This window comes from Anguilla anguilla, chromosome 2 (genome assembly GCF_013347855.1).
Source record: "Anguilla anguilla isolate fAngAng1 chromosome 2, fAngAng1.pri, whole genome shotgun sequence".
NCBI classification, from domain to species: domain Eukaryota; kingdom Metazoa; phylum Chordata; class Actinopteri; order Anguilliformes; family Anguillidae; genus Anguilla; species Anguilla anguilla.
The window spans coordinates 20,172,065-20,185,502 of record NC_049202.1 but is presented as its reverse complement, the minus strand read 5'-3'; the positions used below and the strand labels follow the sequence as shown (position 1 = coordinate 20,185,502).

The 13,438-nt window shown below is 41.3% G+C and overlaps 2 protein-coding genes across 3 annotated transcripts in view; both read left to right on the top strand.

Moving 5' to 3' along the window:
• Positions 1–6,202, top strand: part of LOC118221348 (GTPase IMAP family member 7-like) — a 30,960-nt gene extending 24,758 nt beyond the window's left edge. Inside the window, exons 1-3 of one of the 2 annotated variants that reach the window (XM_035406340.1) lie at positions 1,401–1,598; positions 3,639–4,448; positions 4,786–6,202. In XM_035406340.1, the coding sequence (XP_035262231.1) occupies positions 1,577–1,598; positions 3,639–4,448; positions 4,786–5,150 (1,197 nt within the window). In that variant the 5' untranslated portion in view covers positions 1,401–1,576 and the 3' untranslated portion in view covers positions 5,151–6,202. Of the gene's footprint in view, positions 1–1,400; positions 1,599–3,638; positions 4,449–4,785 lie in introns of those variants that run through there. The other variant, XM_035406339.1, reaches the window with a different exon arrangement.
• A 710-nt stretch (positions 6,203–6,912) lies between these two features.
• LOC118219726 (zinc-binding protein A33-like) lies at positions 6,913–13,125 on the top strand. Its single transcript, XM_035403063.1, has 6 exons — positions 6,913–9,455; positions 9,806–9,901; positions 9,991–10,221; positions 10,877–10,899; positions 10,980–11,098; positions 12,097–13,125. Exons 1-6 carry the CDS (start codon positions 8,862–8,864, stop codon positions 12,651–12,653), a joined length of 1,620 nt encoding a protein of 539 aa, XP_035258954.1. The 5' UTR covers positions 6,913–8,861; the 3' UTR covers positions 12,654–13,125.
• The last annotated feature ends 313 nt before the right edge of the window (positions 13,126–13,438 follow it).

The window sequence follows — 13,438 nt, the reverse complement described above, 5'->3', positions numbered from 1 at the left end:
TGAACTTGTGGGGACCAGCAAAAGGTCCCGACCTTGCATAATTATCATCTTTCCTCAACGTCTCCTGTCTGTTCTGGCCCCACGATGGTGGAATGGCCTCCCCATGGAGGTCAGAACAGCTGAGACACTGACCCACTTCAAGCGATGACTGAAGACTCACCTCTTCAGGCTGCACCTCTCCCCATCCCTCCCTACCTCCCTGTAAATGACTGTAAGCTTAGGGTTGTAAGGTTGCTATGTAAGACCATCACCTTGTCTTGTTCAGAGCAATTGGGGGTTAGGTGTCTTGCTCATGGACACTTTGACACGCCCAGGGCAGGGGATCAAACTTTCAACCCTCCAACTGCCAGACAACTGCTCTTACCTCCTGAGCTATGTCGCCCCCTAAAATCAGCAACCAATTCAGACAACGGAGACCAGGGCACTGTTTACATTTAGTAACAATGACTACCAGCAGACTCTGAAGTGCTCCAAGACCAGGGCTACAGACCCAGTTTGGAAACAATTTACCATGTCCTCCAAATCTTTACTGCCTTATATATAACGAAGGACGATTATAACTTTTTTTTTTACACACCTCCAGTGAATATTTTAAGGCACTGGACGATTTGAATCTATTTGAAAAGTTGAATGAATTATGGTGAATGTGTTTTATGTGCATGGTTTAGCAGCTGTCTGGAAATGATTTGTCTGCAACAGCTATTAAGGTGCACTGTTTGCCAGACCTTTCGTGAGATTGTTTTGTTAACAAATCTGCTACCTGGCATGGTTTGTACGTCTATGTGTCGGCTGGCCAGTAGGAAGCGTCTTCACTCTGGATCTGTCAGGGTGCAGTGGAGGGTTAGGACCCAAATGCAGAGGGGGAAAAACTCAACTCCAAAAGGGGGCAGAACAAAAGACTTTACTCAACAAAAAGGGAACAGGGAACAAAAGGCCTCGCAGGGCAACTCTTCAAAGCAAAGGAAACTTCAGAACCACAGGGAACATAGAAAAACCAAAAGTCCAAAAACACGTGGAAAACAGAACATAGCAGGAACACATGGGGCAGGAACCAGAACAGAGAACATAACCAAACACTACTGACAAACCAACAAGGATCCAGAACCTGAGTCCATGAGACGGAAAACTTAAATAGGCCACAACAGATGAGACACAGGAGGGCACAATGAACAATCAGGCCACAGAGAGGGAAGGGAAAACGAGACAACCAGCAAACAATGATTAGACAATTGAAAACAATCATACAATTAAACAGGGGGAGCAAGACACAGAACAGAAGTGCCGCCATCTGGCGGCCCAACAAGGGAAACACAGACAGGAAAACACAGAACCATTACAGGATCAAACATTAACCACAGTCTACGTATCAGGATGTCAAAACTAAGAAAACGAAAGTAATATATGAACTGCGGCGAAAGTCGGCAATGGGCACAGGCCTACATTTTGACAGGTTTCTCATGCCATATATAATTTCAGCGTTTCCAGTTTGGTCCACGGATAATGCATCACGTAATTTGCGGTCATTTTTGGTTTTCAACTGGTTGATTTAACTGACGAGAATAGACAAGAAAAAGCGATGTCAATGTTGCATCATCTAGGTAAGGCTACGAAAATACGCCATTTGGAGCTGACACAAATGTACCTAAAGAGGTTATAGAGGTTCTTCTAATCTAACCGAAAGGTCGTAGATTCGATTCCCGAGTAGGACACTGCCGTTGTACCCTTGAGCAAGGTACTTAACCGAAATTGCTTCAGTATATATCCAGCTGTATAAATGGATACAATGTAAAAATGCTATGTAAAAGTTGTGTATGTCGCTCTGGATAAGAGCGTCTGCTAAATGCCTGTAATGTAATGTCGATGTTGCATCATCTAGGTAAGGCTACGAAAATACGCCGTTTGGAGCTGACACGAATGTACCTATAGAGGTTCTTCTAATGGTGTAATCACATCTGCCTCGTTTGGTGTGGATCAGTCGAACATATTTTCTAAGGTCGGTTCGACCTATGTCAAACACTTGGGTGCGCACCGGACAAGCGAACCGTGCTTCGCAAAACACGTCTCGGTCCTCCTCCAAGTTAACTTAGGTGCGATTCGATGTTGATGAGAACGTTATTTTACAGTGGTCCGGATCAAAAATGTTATCCGGACCAATGATAGGAAGTGTAGGCTGTGAATTGTGAATACGGTGAATATTGTAAACTGAAGGATAACATACAAGGTTCCATTTTATCTGCGATAAAGTGAAGCAATTAGCTGCGCTTGCGGGTGCACTTTGGCCGAAATGGAGATCAAGTAGGCTACCTTATAAAATATGGGCTGATGACTACGTAAGGCAGCAGATAGAGAAAACCTTTAAAATTGATGTACATTTGTGACATTTAGTCAGAAGCTTAGCGAGAGAGAATTCGGTAGACGCGACAAACAGTGCCATATTAATTCGACTGAATTAATTAGGGTATCAGAATTACATTGTGCTCTCCTTCTTGGCAATTAGCGCGTATCAATACCAACGAACCGAGGAGATTTACTGGACTGATCGTCTTGGGACAATTGTAGTCTCGATTCTGAACGAAGGCAACATTCGAGCTTGCCTTCTTCTCAGCCCGGTGAGACCAAGACGTAATTGTGAAATAAATTCAATTGCATTTTTTTGCTCTTAAAACCATGTTGTAGGAAGCCTCTGACGCGGAATGTGTTGGGAAATTACCTCTTTTTTGTTATGGTGCAAATTTCTGAATCTGCTGTCATTATGCTTCCCGGTAAAAATACTCAAAGACACAATAGTGACAGTTTTAAAGCTCAAACTTGATAGTTCAGTTGTGATAACATAACAAACACATGTTCAACTTTTATTCTTGAACTCCTCAAATAATCGTATTGTTTGTCTTCATATGTGGCCATGTCTCCCTGTTCAGTGTGATACAGAAGGATGCAGTTCCTGTGATCTGTATAGCAGAGGCAGACATCATATAGCTACTTTTTCTAAATCCAGTACTGCAGTGTATGCAATATCCTCATGTTGTCTTCACTGAGCAGTGTCCAGCCTGTTGCTGGATTTTCTATGCTGCCTTGCATGCATGCTGTTGTTCTCAACATATAATGGTGACACAATAATTAAGATTTTCCTTGGAGCACGTAGGTAATAAGTTTAGGGCTATGCATCTTGATTGTGGGGGTAGGGGGGTGTGGCTTTTAGGAGGAAGGGGGGGTCTAGTACCTAGTCACCCACCAACTGATTACAATAGTGACACAATTGTAAGATATAAGATGTGGGCCAATAGGCCTCAAAAGTGGTAAATGTAAATTTGCATGTATACAGATGTTTTAACACTTTTAAATTATTAATCAAACCTGTGAAAGCTTTTTACATGGCAAATTCATTTACATTTAAGCTTTTGGGAGACAATCTTATCCTGAGCAAATTTCTCAGCTTTTTATAAAAACATACAATTACACACCTGGAAAGCATTTTGGGATAAATAACCTTTGTTGAAAGGTACAGCAATGGTGACTTCCCTGAGAATTGAACCTGCAACTTTGCGTTGCAAAACCAGTTCCCTAACCATTATACTACCCCACTGTCTCTGTAAGTAATGTCCTCAGCACTTACAACCATGTCTCCTTCTCTCTGACAGAGGAGTCCCCCCAGCTCTCCGAGCTGAGACTGGTCCTTCTGGGAAAGAGGGGTGCTGGGAAGTCTGCTGCGGGGAACGCCATATTTGGGAAAGATGAGTTCCGCGGGAATGAAGGGGTGTCGTGTGTGAAGAGACAGGCGGAGGTGGCAGGAAGGCACGTCACTGTTGTGGACACTCCAGGGTGGGACAGGGTCAGTACCTTTCGCACGTCTGAACAGGTGAAACAGGAAGTGACCCGTAGTGCGTTCCTGTGTCCTCCGGGACCCCACGCTGTCCTTCTGACCATCCCTGTGGAGGAACTCCCACAGAGGGAAAAGAAATTGGTTAAGACCCACATGCAGCTGCTGGGAGAGAGGATCTGGAGACACACTTTAGTGCTGTTCACCTGCGAAGAGGAAATGGAGAGGAGCACCATCGAGGAGCACATCAGCAAAGAGAAGTCTCTGCAGTGGCTGGTGCAGCAGTGCGGCTACAGGTACCATGTCCTGAACATCGCCATGGACTGCTCCCGCACCCAAGTCATGGACCTGTTCGGGAAGATCGAGCAGATGGTGGCAGAAAACCGCGGCGAGGTCTACCTGCCCCAGGTTTACTATGACATCATAGAGAGCGCAAGGCCAAAGGAATACACTGAGCTGAGACAAGAATATGACCAGCGTGAACTGCAACTCAAACAGAGCTGGAGAACAAAGGAAGATGAGTATAAGGCACAGAATGAGAAACTTAAGAAACAGGTTGAGGAGCTAAACACAAGAGAAACAGAGATTAAACCAAGGAAGAGGAGTGGCAGTCTTGACAGCCCACCCGACAGTAAGTATCAAAACATTATATATATATATATATATATATATATACATATACATACTGTTTTAGCACATAAAAATGTCGACAGGTAAAACCATCGTACATAATGCAGACAATATCAGGCATCGTTATTTCGTACATACACAATATGATGGCTGTACCTGCTGCTGTTCAGAATGTAAGTGATTTAAAGGTCATTGGTGGGCTGGTGGCTCATTCTGTTAAGTCACTGTTCCACTGCACAGATGGGCCCCATCCAGTCTTGTTCCTTCCAATAGAGACTGAGGTTGAAAAAGGGCTTATATATGTAACTTTAATGTTCTGATGCTTTTGTGCTTGTCAGTGTCAGCAGAAAAAGCAGAGAAGAAGGAAGCAGAGGATAGCGCAGGGCTGAGGGTGGACCTGGAGACCGTCAAACAGGGATACAGAGAAGAGGCCATGGTCATTTTGCAGCACTATGTCAAGCCTATTCTAGTCTATCAGACAGCCGTAGTGGGTGCATTATTGGGATCCATAGTGGGGTCATTTAAAGGGCCTTTTGGGGCGGCTGTTGGTGTTCCCATTGGTGTGCTTGTAGCACTTCTGCTAACATCAGTAGTGAGAACAGAGGCCAGAGCTGCGCGAGGTACTCCTCCCAGTGTGGGGACTTGCAGCAGCCCGATTCAGAGAGATCCACTACAGGGCACACTTTCCACTGCACACAGATGAGGGGGGGCTCAGACTAACACCAGCAATGGACCAGAGGACTGTGTGTGTGTGTGTGTGTGTGTGCGTGCGTGCGTGCATGTAGGTGTGTGTGTATACGTGTGCATCTGTGTGTATATGTATGCGGTAGATGTAGTTTATTTTGTAATAATGTAAATAGTGCCTCAGAAACAAAAGAAAAGTCTAATGAAAAATGAACACTAACCCCTTATACTCCAAACAACAAACTATCCCAAAATTAACCTAAATGCACCTAATCATGCAGGTTCACCGTATACCTCCCCAACCACCGACAACCTTTGATTGTGGCAAAGTGTGCTTGTAGATACTTTGTGGCGACTACTTCATTCTGATGGTAAGGTTTAATGTGAGTGAGGTTTAGATTCAACAGGGCTGGCTACAATCAACCCTGGCTGTGTTTATTTAGTGACTGAGGGGGCAATTACTTTTTCACATGGGTGATTTGGGTGTTTGATAACCTTTTTCATTAAATGAATGATGTAATAATTAAAAAATGTTGTTGTGTTTACTCAGGTTCCCTCCCCTGTCTAATATTACATTTTGTCTAAAGATGTAAAACGATTCAGTGTGACAAATATGCAATAATAGAGGAAATCAGGAAGGGGGTAAATGTTTTTAACAGCACTGTATGTCAGTGCTTGATGAACAGGGAAGTTGTCATGCCTTTGTGGGGTGTGGTGGGTTGGATTTTGTGGGATCTATTCTGTAAAAATTCCAATCAGAGTCGCAATCCCAGAATTTTAACAAGCTGTTACATCAGCCCCAGGACTGGGTTTGAGAACCAAATCCCTGGCCTAGAATCAAGACTAGGTACTGATAGCTCTTTTGTACCTGCATTAAGGAATCAATTGACTTCACCTGACTAATCAAAAACACCTGTGCCCTGAAATAGTGGGGTGTAGATTGTATAAAAAGTGTTGTTATCTCTACTTGGTGAAACCAAAATATATAAAGATTTATTTTAATAAAAACTGAGATGCTTCACTTTAACCACATGTGAATTGTTTGATTTACAAATCTGAAGTTATGGAGTACAGGGCCAAATCATGTACACTTATGACTGCAGCTTTTCTTTTCTCTTTCGGGGGAAAAGAGGCATCAGTATGTGTGTGTGTGTGTGTGTGTGTGTGTGTGTATATATATATATATATATATATATATATATACAGTACTGTGCAAAAGTCTTAGGCACCCTAGATTTTAAAATATAATATATAGTATATATTTGGTCTTAGATTTTTATTTTTTGTTTTCTGCATTAGTGTGTCAGTAGAAAAGACCACATTTGAGATTTGCAAACATGAATTATCCAAAAAATGAAATTTTACAGATTCATTTTTGTATATTGTTAAATAAAGTAATATTTTAAGTAATAGACTACATTTCAGATAAAAACTTGATCAAGGGTCTCTGGGATTACCTGGAGAGCCAGAAGCAAGCGAAACAGCCAAAATCTGCAAAAGAACTGTGGTTCTCCAAAATGCTTGGAACAACCTACCAGCCAATTTTCTTATAAAACTGCAGAACAACTGCAGGATTGATTTTATTTAGTTTTTAACTATTTACTGCTCTTTATCTTATTTTTTTCGATATTTATAACCTTTCATTTCATTGTTTTTGAAAGCATCTTAGCTGTACAGCATTTTTTTTACCGTTGCCTAAGACTTTTGCACAGTACTGTATATATATATATATGTGTGTGTGTGTGTGTGTATAAATATATGAGTGTGTTGTGATCTAATATGCAAATTGATTGTATATATATGTATGTATGTGTAATATATACAGTATATGGACAATTACTATGGTTGTGATCTTTGATCAAGTCAGTACTGTAGGTGCACATTGTTTTGGACTGAGTGGATGTGAGCACTTTGCCAAACCAGGCTTGAAAATGGAGGCAGTCTGCAAATATGAATGGCTGGGTCTTGTGTCACGACCATGTTCATCAGAGGTGCTATCTCTCATTTATGTTCATTTAAAAAGAATTTAAGTCAATAATTTGAATGTGCTCACTGCTACCAAAAAGCTGCTGCATGTTGTTCTGTCCAGATAATGTAAAAATCACTGTATTCAATTTTCTGACATGTCACTAAACTGGTCAAGGACACTGCATACAGGCTATCCACTGAGGAGATAATGGTGCCAAGTTTACTCTTTTTACTTAAAAAAGCAAGGAAAATCAGAAACCCAGGGCAAAAAACATGATTTTTCAGACACAAGACCTACGGTTGTGAGCAGCCAACAGAACAGTAATTTAGTCCATCACAGGTGTTTGCTTTTAAAGGTTAGCTGTGTAAAACTGGCACTATTTGTGATGCTGATTGAAATTATAATAGCCCTAGCAAGGAATCGTAGTAAATCAGGTCTGGACGTTTCAGTGTGTCCCGCATACCCAACCCTGCACTAAAGGGTGTGATTTGTTTTCCAATTGAGTGGGTGTGGCCTTGGAATTACAGACCGAGATACTTACATCTCCATCATTGTCTTGAATTTAGCATATTATATCCTGCTCCCCACTGCTTTGTTGGTTCACACAGCTGGGACGTACTAGATGAATTATAGGCGCCTCTGAAAAAGGGGGCTGATCTGCTTATGTGACAGGCGTATGACATCAGCATACGTCTCTATCTCTGTGGTATATTTGCTCTGCTCTTAACTAACTACGTAGCCAGCGCTCTGACTGCACTGTGAATGTGCAACATGATTGGCAGGTAGGCTAGCCTCCTTGCAGAGAGCTGTCCTGATTGGTTGTTAAGAATCAGGCATGGTGAAATTTAGAGTGGCTGATTTCAGAGCCTGGGGCAGTCCGAGACTGGAGTTGTTCTTAAAGCTTATAATTTATTGATATCTGTCAGGATGTAAAGGAAATTTAACCAAATATGAAACTTACATACTACGCCTTTAATTATGATGTCATCACATTCATTTTCCAAGCTGAATCAGGCAATCCTCTTCTTTGTTACAGTTATGCATATCTCATCTTCCCCAGAACTATGCAATAATGGCTGCGTTCTTGTAACATCATGGCTGCCTCATTCTGTACTGTTCTTCAGTGTATTAATATTTAAAGTAAAAATTAAAAAGAAGAGTTCTAAGTGTAATGGGGTTTCCTGTGTTTGATTATGGGTGGTATTTAGGCAGCGGTCACATTGGCTACATGTGGACTGTTCATCAGACTGTTTAGCTTTTGAAAAGTTGTGACATTTGACCAATGGCAACAGTTATACCACACGATAGCCTGTCCTCACCAGAAGGCTGAAGTGAAGTAAAACAAAGACAGCCGTTACACTGCATGACTGGACCACCGAGCATTTGTTGGCGTGTGTCCCCAAAATACATATTCCTTCCCTGACCACTGATGGCCGAGATATAGAGTATAATCCAATTATATTAAATTTTATCTGAATTTCCTAAAATTTATATAATTAACAGTGCCTTTTTTTCTTTTTCTTTTTTTACTTGGCTATGTAATTTTCAAGCTAAGTAAACCTCTGTTGTAATGTTCTTGCTCATGCATTCTTCACACAGCTGAAGTGCATCTCATGAGGGCACAATCCATGCAAGACTTGTCCTGTAAAACGTATCCAATTGTGCTTGTTATTATACACTACAGAACATTTTATTAACAGTTCTTTAATAGTTTATATAAACAGACCACTACCACATTCCAACACACACTCATGCAGACGCATGCTGCGTAAAGGTGATGATGGACTTGCTTTTGGAATACTTCCTGAATTAAACTTGTTTGACTGGAATATCCAGGAAGTGTGCAACAGAGGTGAACCTTTAACAATGGCAGAGAGACCACTTCTCACGGAGTTCCTTCGCTGTCATGTTTGTTCTGAAATTTTCAAAGACCCTGTGTCTCTTCACTGCAACCACAGCTTCTGTAAAATGTGTATTTATCGGTTATGGGAGAAGAAAAATATCAGAAACTGCCCCATTTGTAACAGAAGATCTTCTATGACTCAGCCTGATGTGAATTTTAGCCTGAAAGTGCTCGCAGACTCGTATGTACAGAGGAAGGAATCGGAAGCAGGTGAAGAGAAGGAGGTAGACTTCAGTAAAGAGGGAGTTACTGAAGAGGAGATAGTGAAAGTCTTTCGTAAAGAGGGATCTGTTGGAGGAGTGGAGAGAGTGACGATGTGCAACAAACACACGGAGAGGCCCAGGTGGTTCTGTGTGGACGAGAGGATGGATTTGTGTCCTCTCTGTGAATCTCCTGAACATCACTCCACTCACAAAATAATCTCTCTGGAGGAGTCTGTGTCTGACCTGAAGGTAAGAACTTGTCTGAGTCATCCCAATTTCAGTGGATATTTCTGTGAGTCCAAACTGTATGAAAAGAATAAGTAGATCTAAAATGGCTTCATAAAAAAATAATTTCAACATAATGTATAAATACAGTAAGAGCTATAGAAAAGGCCCTGTCTAAAAATATTGTGTTACTGCTTGTTTGTTTGTTTGTATTTGCTGCACTGAATAAATAAGGTGTTCTATTTGCTTATCTTTAATGTGATTTTTTATTTTTACATTTTTGTGAAAAAACTATATAGAATATTCATATGAATCATGGTATACTTCACTCATTTGTGATGTTATATGAATATTCTTGTGTCATTCCATTTCAGGAAAAGCTTAAAAGAAGCCTCAAACCTGTGCAGGATCAACTAGTAAAGTGCCAAAAATTCAAAACCCAATATGAGAAAGTGGTACAATGCACAAAGGTGAGCTGCAGTGTTTCATACTGATATGCTGTGCTTTATATGAGATATTATACATGCACAATCTGGTGGTGATTATTCCTCTTGTACAGAAACAAGCACTGGTAACCGAGAAGCAGATTAAGGCAGAGTTTGAGAAGCTCCACCAGTTCCTGCGAGAGGAAGAGGAGGCCAGACTGGCAGCACTGAGGGAGGAAGAGAAGAAGAAGGGGGAGGCTATCATTGAAGAGCTCAAGAAGATCCAGGAGCAGATCTCGTGTCTCTCAGATAGGATCAGCACAGTGGAACAGGAACTGAAGGAACAGGATGTGCCGTTCCTTAAGGTACTCTCATGACAGGCTAAAAACATTCATATAGCCAAAATGCATTCACATAATCACATTAGTGTGCACTCACATAGTGGTGTAGTGCTGGCAAAACTGAACTTGGCCAGTTTGATTTCCCCGAGAAAATATTGCCATTGTACAAGTTGCTTGACTGGAAAATGTCAGAGGCCTGAATAATCAAGCTGAAAGGCCTCTTTCATCCAGAAATTTTAACAGGGCTCGAAAGTGCTCCCATTTTTGGAGCATTTACTCCTGAAAATGATGTGTGCTCCCTGGACAAATAACCTAGGAGCACATCTACTAATTAGGATGTATTAAGTTCACTCCTAATTTTTTCTGCTTCGGAGCACATGTGCTCCATGGAAAAAAAATGTTAGCATAGAGCTCTGTTTAACTAACTCTATCTGTAATCATAAACTATCAATGGTGTAGTATCCACAATGAATACATTTTTTTAAATCTTTTAAATGATCTTTTATTGAAACTCTTGGGATGTTTAAGGCGTGGCTTAACGCAGGGCTGTATCATCTAGAGTCTAGACTGTAGACAAATGATGAGCCTAGATGGACTGAATGGACTGTTCTCATCATTCTATATGATGAGTCACTATGTATTCTGATATTCGAAAGTAACTGTCTTTTTGTCTTTTCAGAAGTTCAGCCAGACCTCAGTGAGGTATGTAATGATCATTATGTCAGTCACTGGTGTTGTTACTCCTTCCCCATGGCTTGAGTGACTCCTGCTTGTCATTGCAGAGCCCAGTGCACACTGCAGGATCCAGAGCTGCTCTCAGGGGCACTGATAGATGTGGCCAAACACCTGGGCAACCTGAAGTTCAGAGTCTGGGAGAAGATGCTGGAGATGGTGCAGTACAGTGAGTATCTAGGGAATGAGGCTACAAAGGCGATCATCATATAATAGTATAGTAATTTAATATAATTCTGCATATAACCTTGGTAAATAAAATGAAATATACAATGCAGTCTGGATGCAGTTTGACCTGATATGCATTTAAGATGACAGTCAGTGATGACTGAAATTTAAGCTCATAATCTACACTTTAACCTCATATTTATTGTTTTATTTAAAATCCAATGTGCCAGTGCATTACAGAGCAAAAATCACAAACATTCAATTCACATGTATCCTCTTAAAGGATATGACACTGAAAATGTTTCCAAAAATATAAATCAGTGAAAATTAAAAATGGTATAGGAAACAAATGCATGTTTTTGGAAATTTTGCAGAATCCCCTGCTTCTTCCAGGTATACCCCCCCCCCCCCCCCCCCCCCCCCCCCCCCACCACCACCACCACCACCACCACCACCCATGAAAACAAACAAGCAAACAAATTAATTAATTGAAACATGGAAAGCCTTGAAGACCAATAAATCACAGGAGTACATCATAAGTGATTTACGGGTATTTCTTGAGATCACTGGTGTACTGAAAGATCTATTTGCAGAAGTTTGATCTTTCTGGGCAGGGGTGAGGTTTTTTGTTCAAATTGTCTTGGCCCACAGATGCAACACAACCTCATAACAAAGATCCAAAAAGATCCACCACCATATTTCACCATAGGTGTGACACCCCTCAACGTGAGCATCCCTCTTAAGATTCCAAATCCGCAGCTGGTATGCCTGGCCAAAAAGCTCAATTTTGGTCTCATCTGACCATAGTACCCAGTTCCAATCAAAGTTCAGCATTTCACCCCTCAGTTGAGATCAGTTATGGTCAGATGAGACCATTCACAGTATGTGTATATGTTTATGTGCCATATATGATCAGATGGGACCATATATATGCATATTTTTTTTGTTTATTGGCCGCTTCATATGGATCTTTTCCATTTTCACTCATTTATCCTACAGCTCCTGTGACCTTGGACCCAAACTCTGCACATCCCAGACTTTCTTTGTCTGATGACCTAACCAATGTGAGATACGCTGACATTACACAGCCACTTCCTGACAACCCAGAGAGGTTTAATTACTGTGTGAACGTGTTGGGCTCAGAGGGGTTTACCTCAGGGAAACACAGCTGGGAGGTGGACGTGAAGAACAAACCTCAGTGGACCATAGGAGTGGCTAAAGAGTCTATCGGCAGGAAGGGACAGGTCACATGCAGCCCACTGAGGGGATACTGGGTTCTGTTGCTGAGGGATGGCGATCAGTATTACTCGGCTTCTGGAACACACCTCACCCTTGAGAGGAAACCCCAGAAGATCAGAGTGGAGCTGGACTATGACAGGGGAGAGGTGTCCTTCTTCGACCCCAGTGACATGTCGCATATTTACACTTTTATAGATACTTTTACAGAGAGGGTCTTCCCATATATATCTCCCTGTGGAAATGACGATGGCAGTAACCCTGGAGCTCTGCAGATATGCCCATTGAAGGTTTCTATAACAGTGGTGCCACTACAATGATGCTGTTGTTCAGAGTGATATCAGAAAAAAATATTTACTGGGATGACTGTCTATTCTGTGTCCAGATTTAAATCACTTTTGAAGACCAACCTTTCCAGAATTGTTTTTAAATTTTCTGTAATGACATGTATTATCATACTTGGCTGTAGTTATTTGTTTTGGTTTTCTTATTTTGAAAAATAACAGAAATAAATAAAATCTCCTTGATGCAAAGCACTCTGTGAACAGACTGTTGAAAGGGGTTATATAAGTCCAGTCAATCTTTTATTATTAAAATCAATTAATTGAGTGTGTATAGCAAGACAAGTAAGAAGGGCAGTTAGGAGCACCTGTAAGGTAAGAAAAAACTATTAACATGACAGTTAATTTGAACTTAAAACAGACATGGTAAGGGAACTGACTACTGTTACTGTCATGGTTCTGTGTTTTCCTGTCTGTGTTTCCCTTGTTGGGCCGCCAGATGGCGGCACTTCTGTTTTGTGTCCTGCTCCCCCCTGTTAATTGTATGATTGTTTTCAATTGTCTCGTTATTCCATCATTGTTCCCACCTGTGTCTTGTGATTCCCCTCTTCTGGTTTGATTGTTTTTTGAGTTCACCTGTGTCTTGTTACCCCCTGTCTATTTAAGTTCTTTGTTCCCTTGACTCGGGTGCTGGTTCCTTGTGTTTGTTTCCTAGTTATGTTTGCGCCGACCATTTGTACCTGCCCTTGTACTCTGCCTGCCTGTGTTCTGCCCTGCCCGTGTTTTTGTGAGTTCTTCTTGTTTTCTGTTTTATTAGATATTTT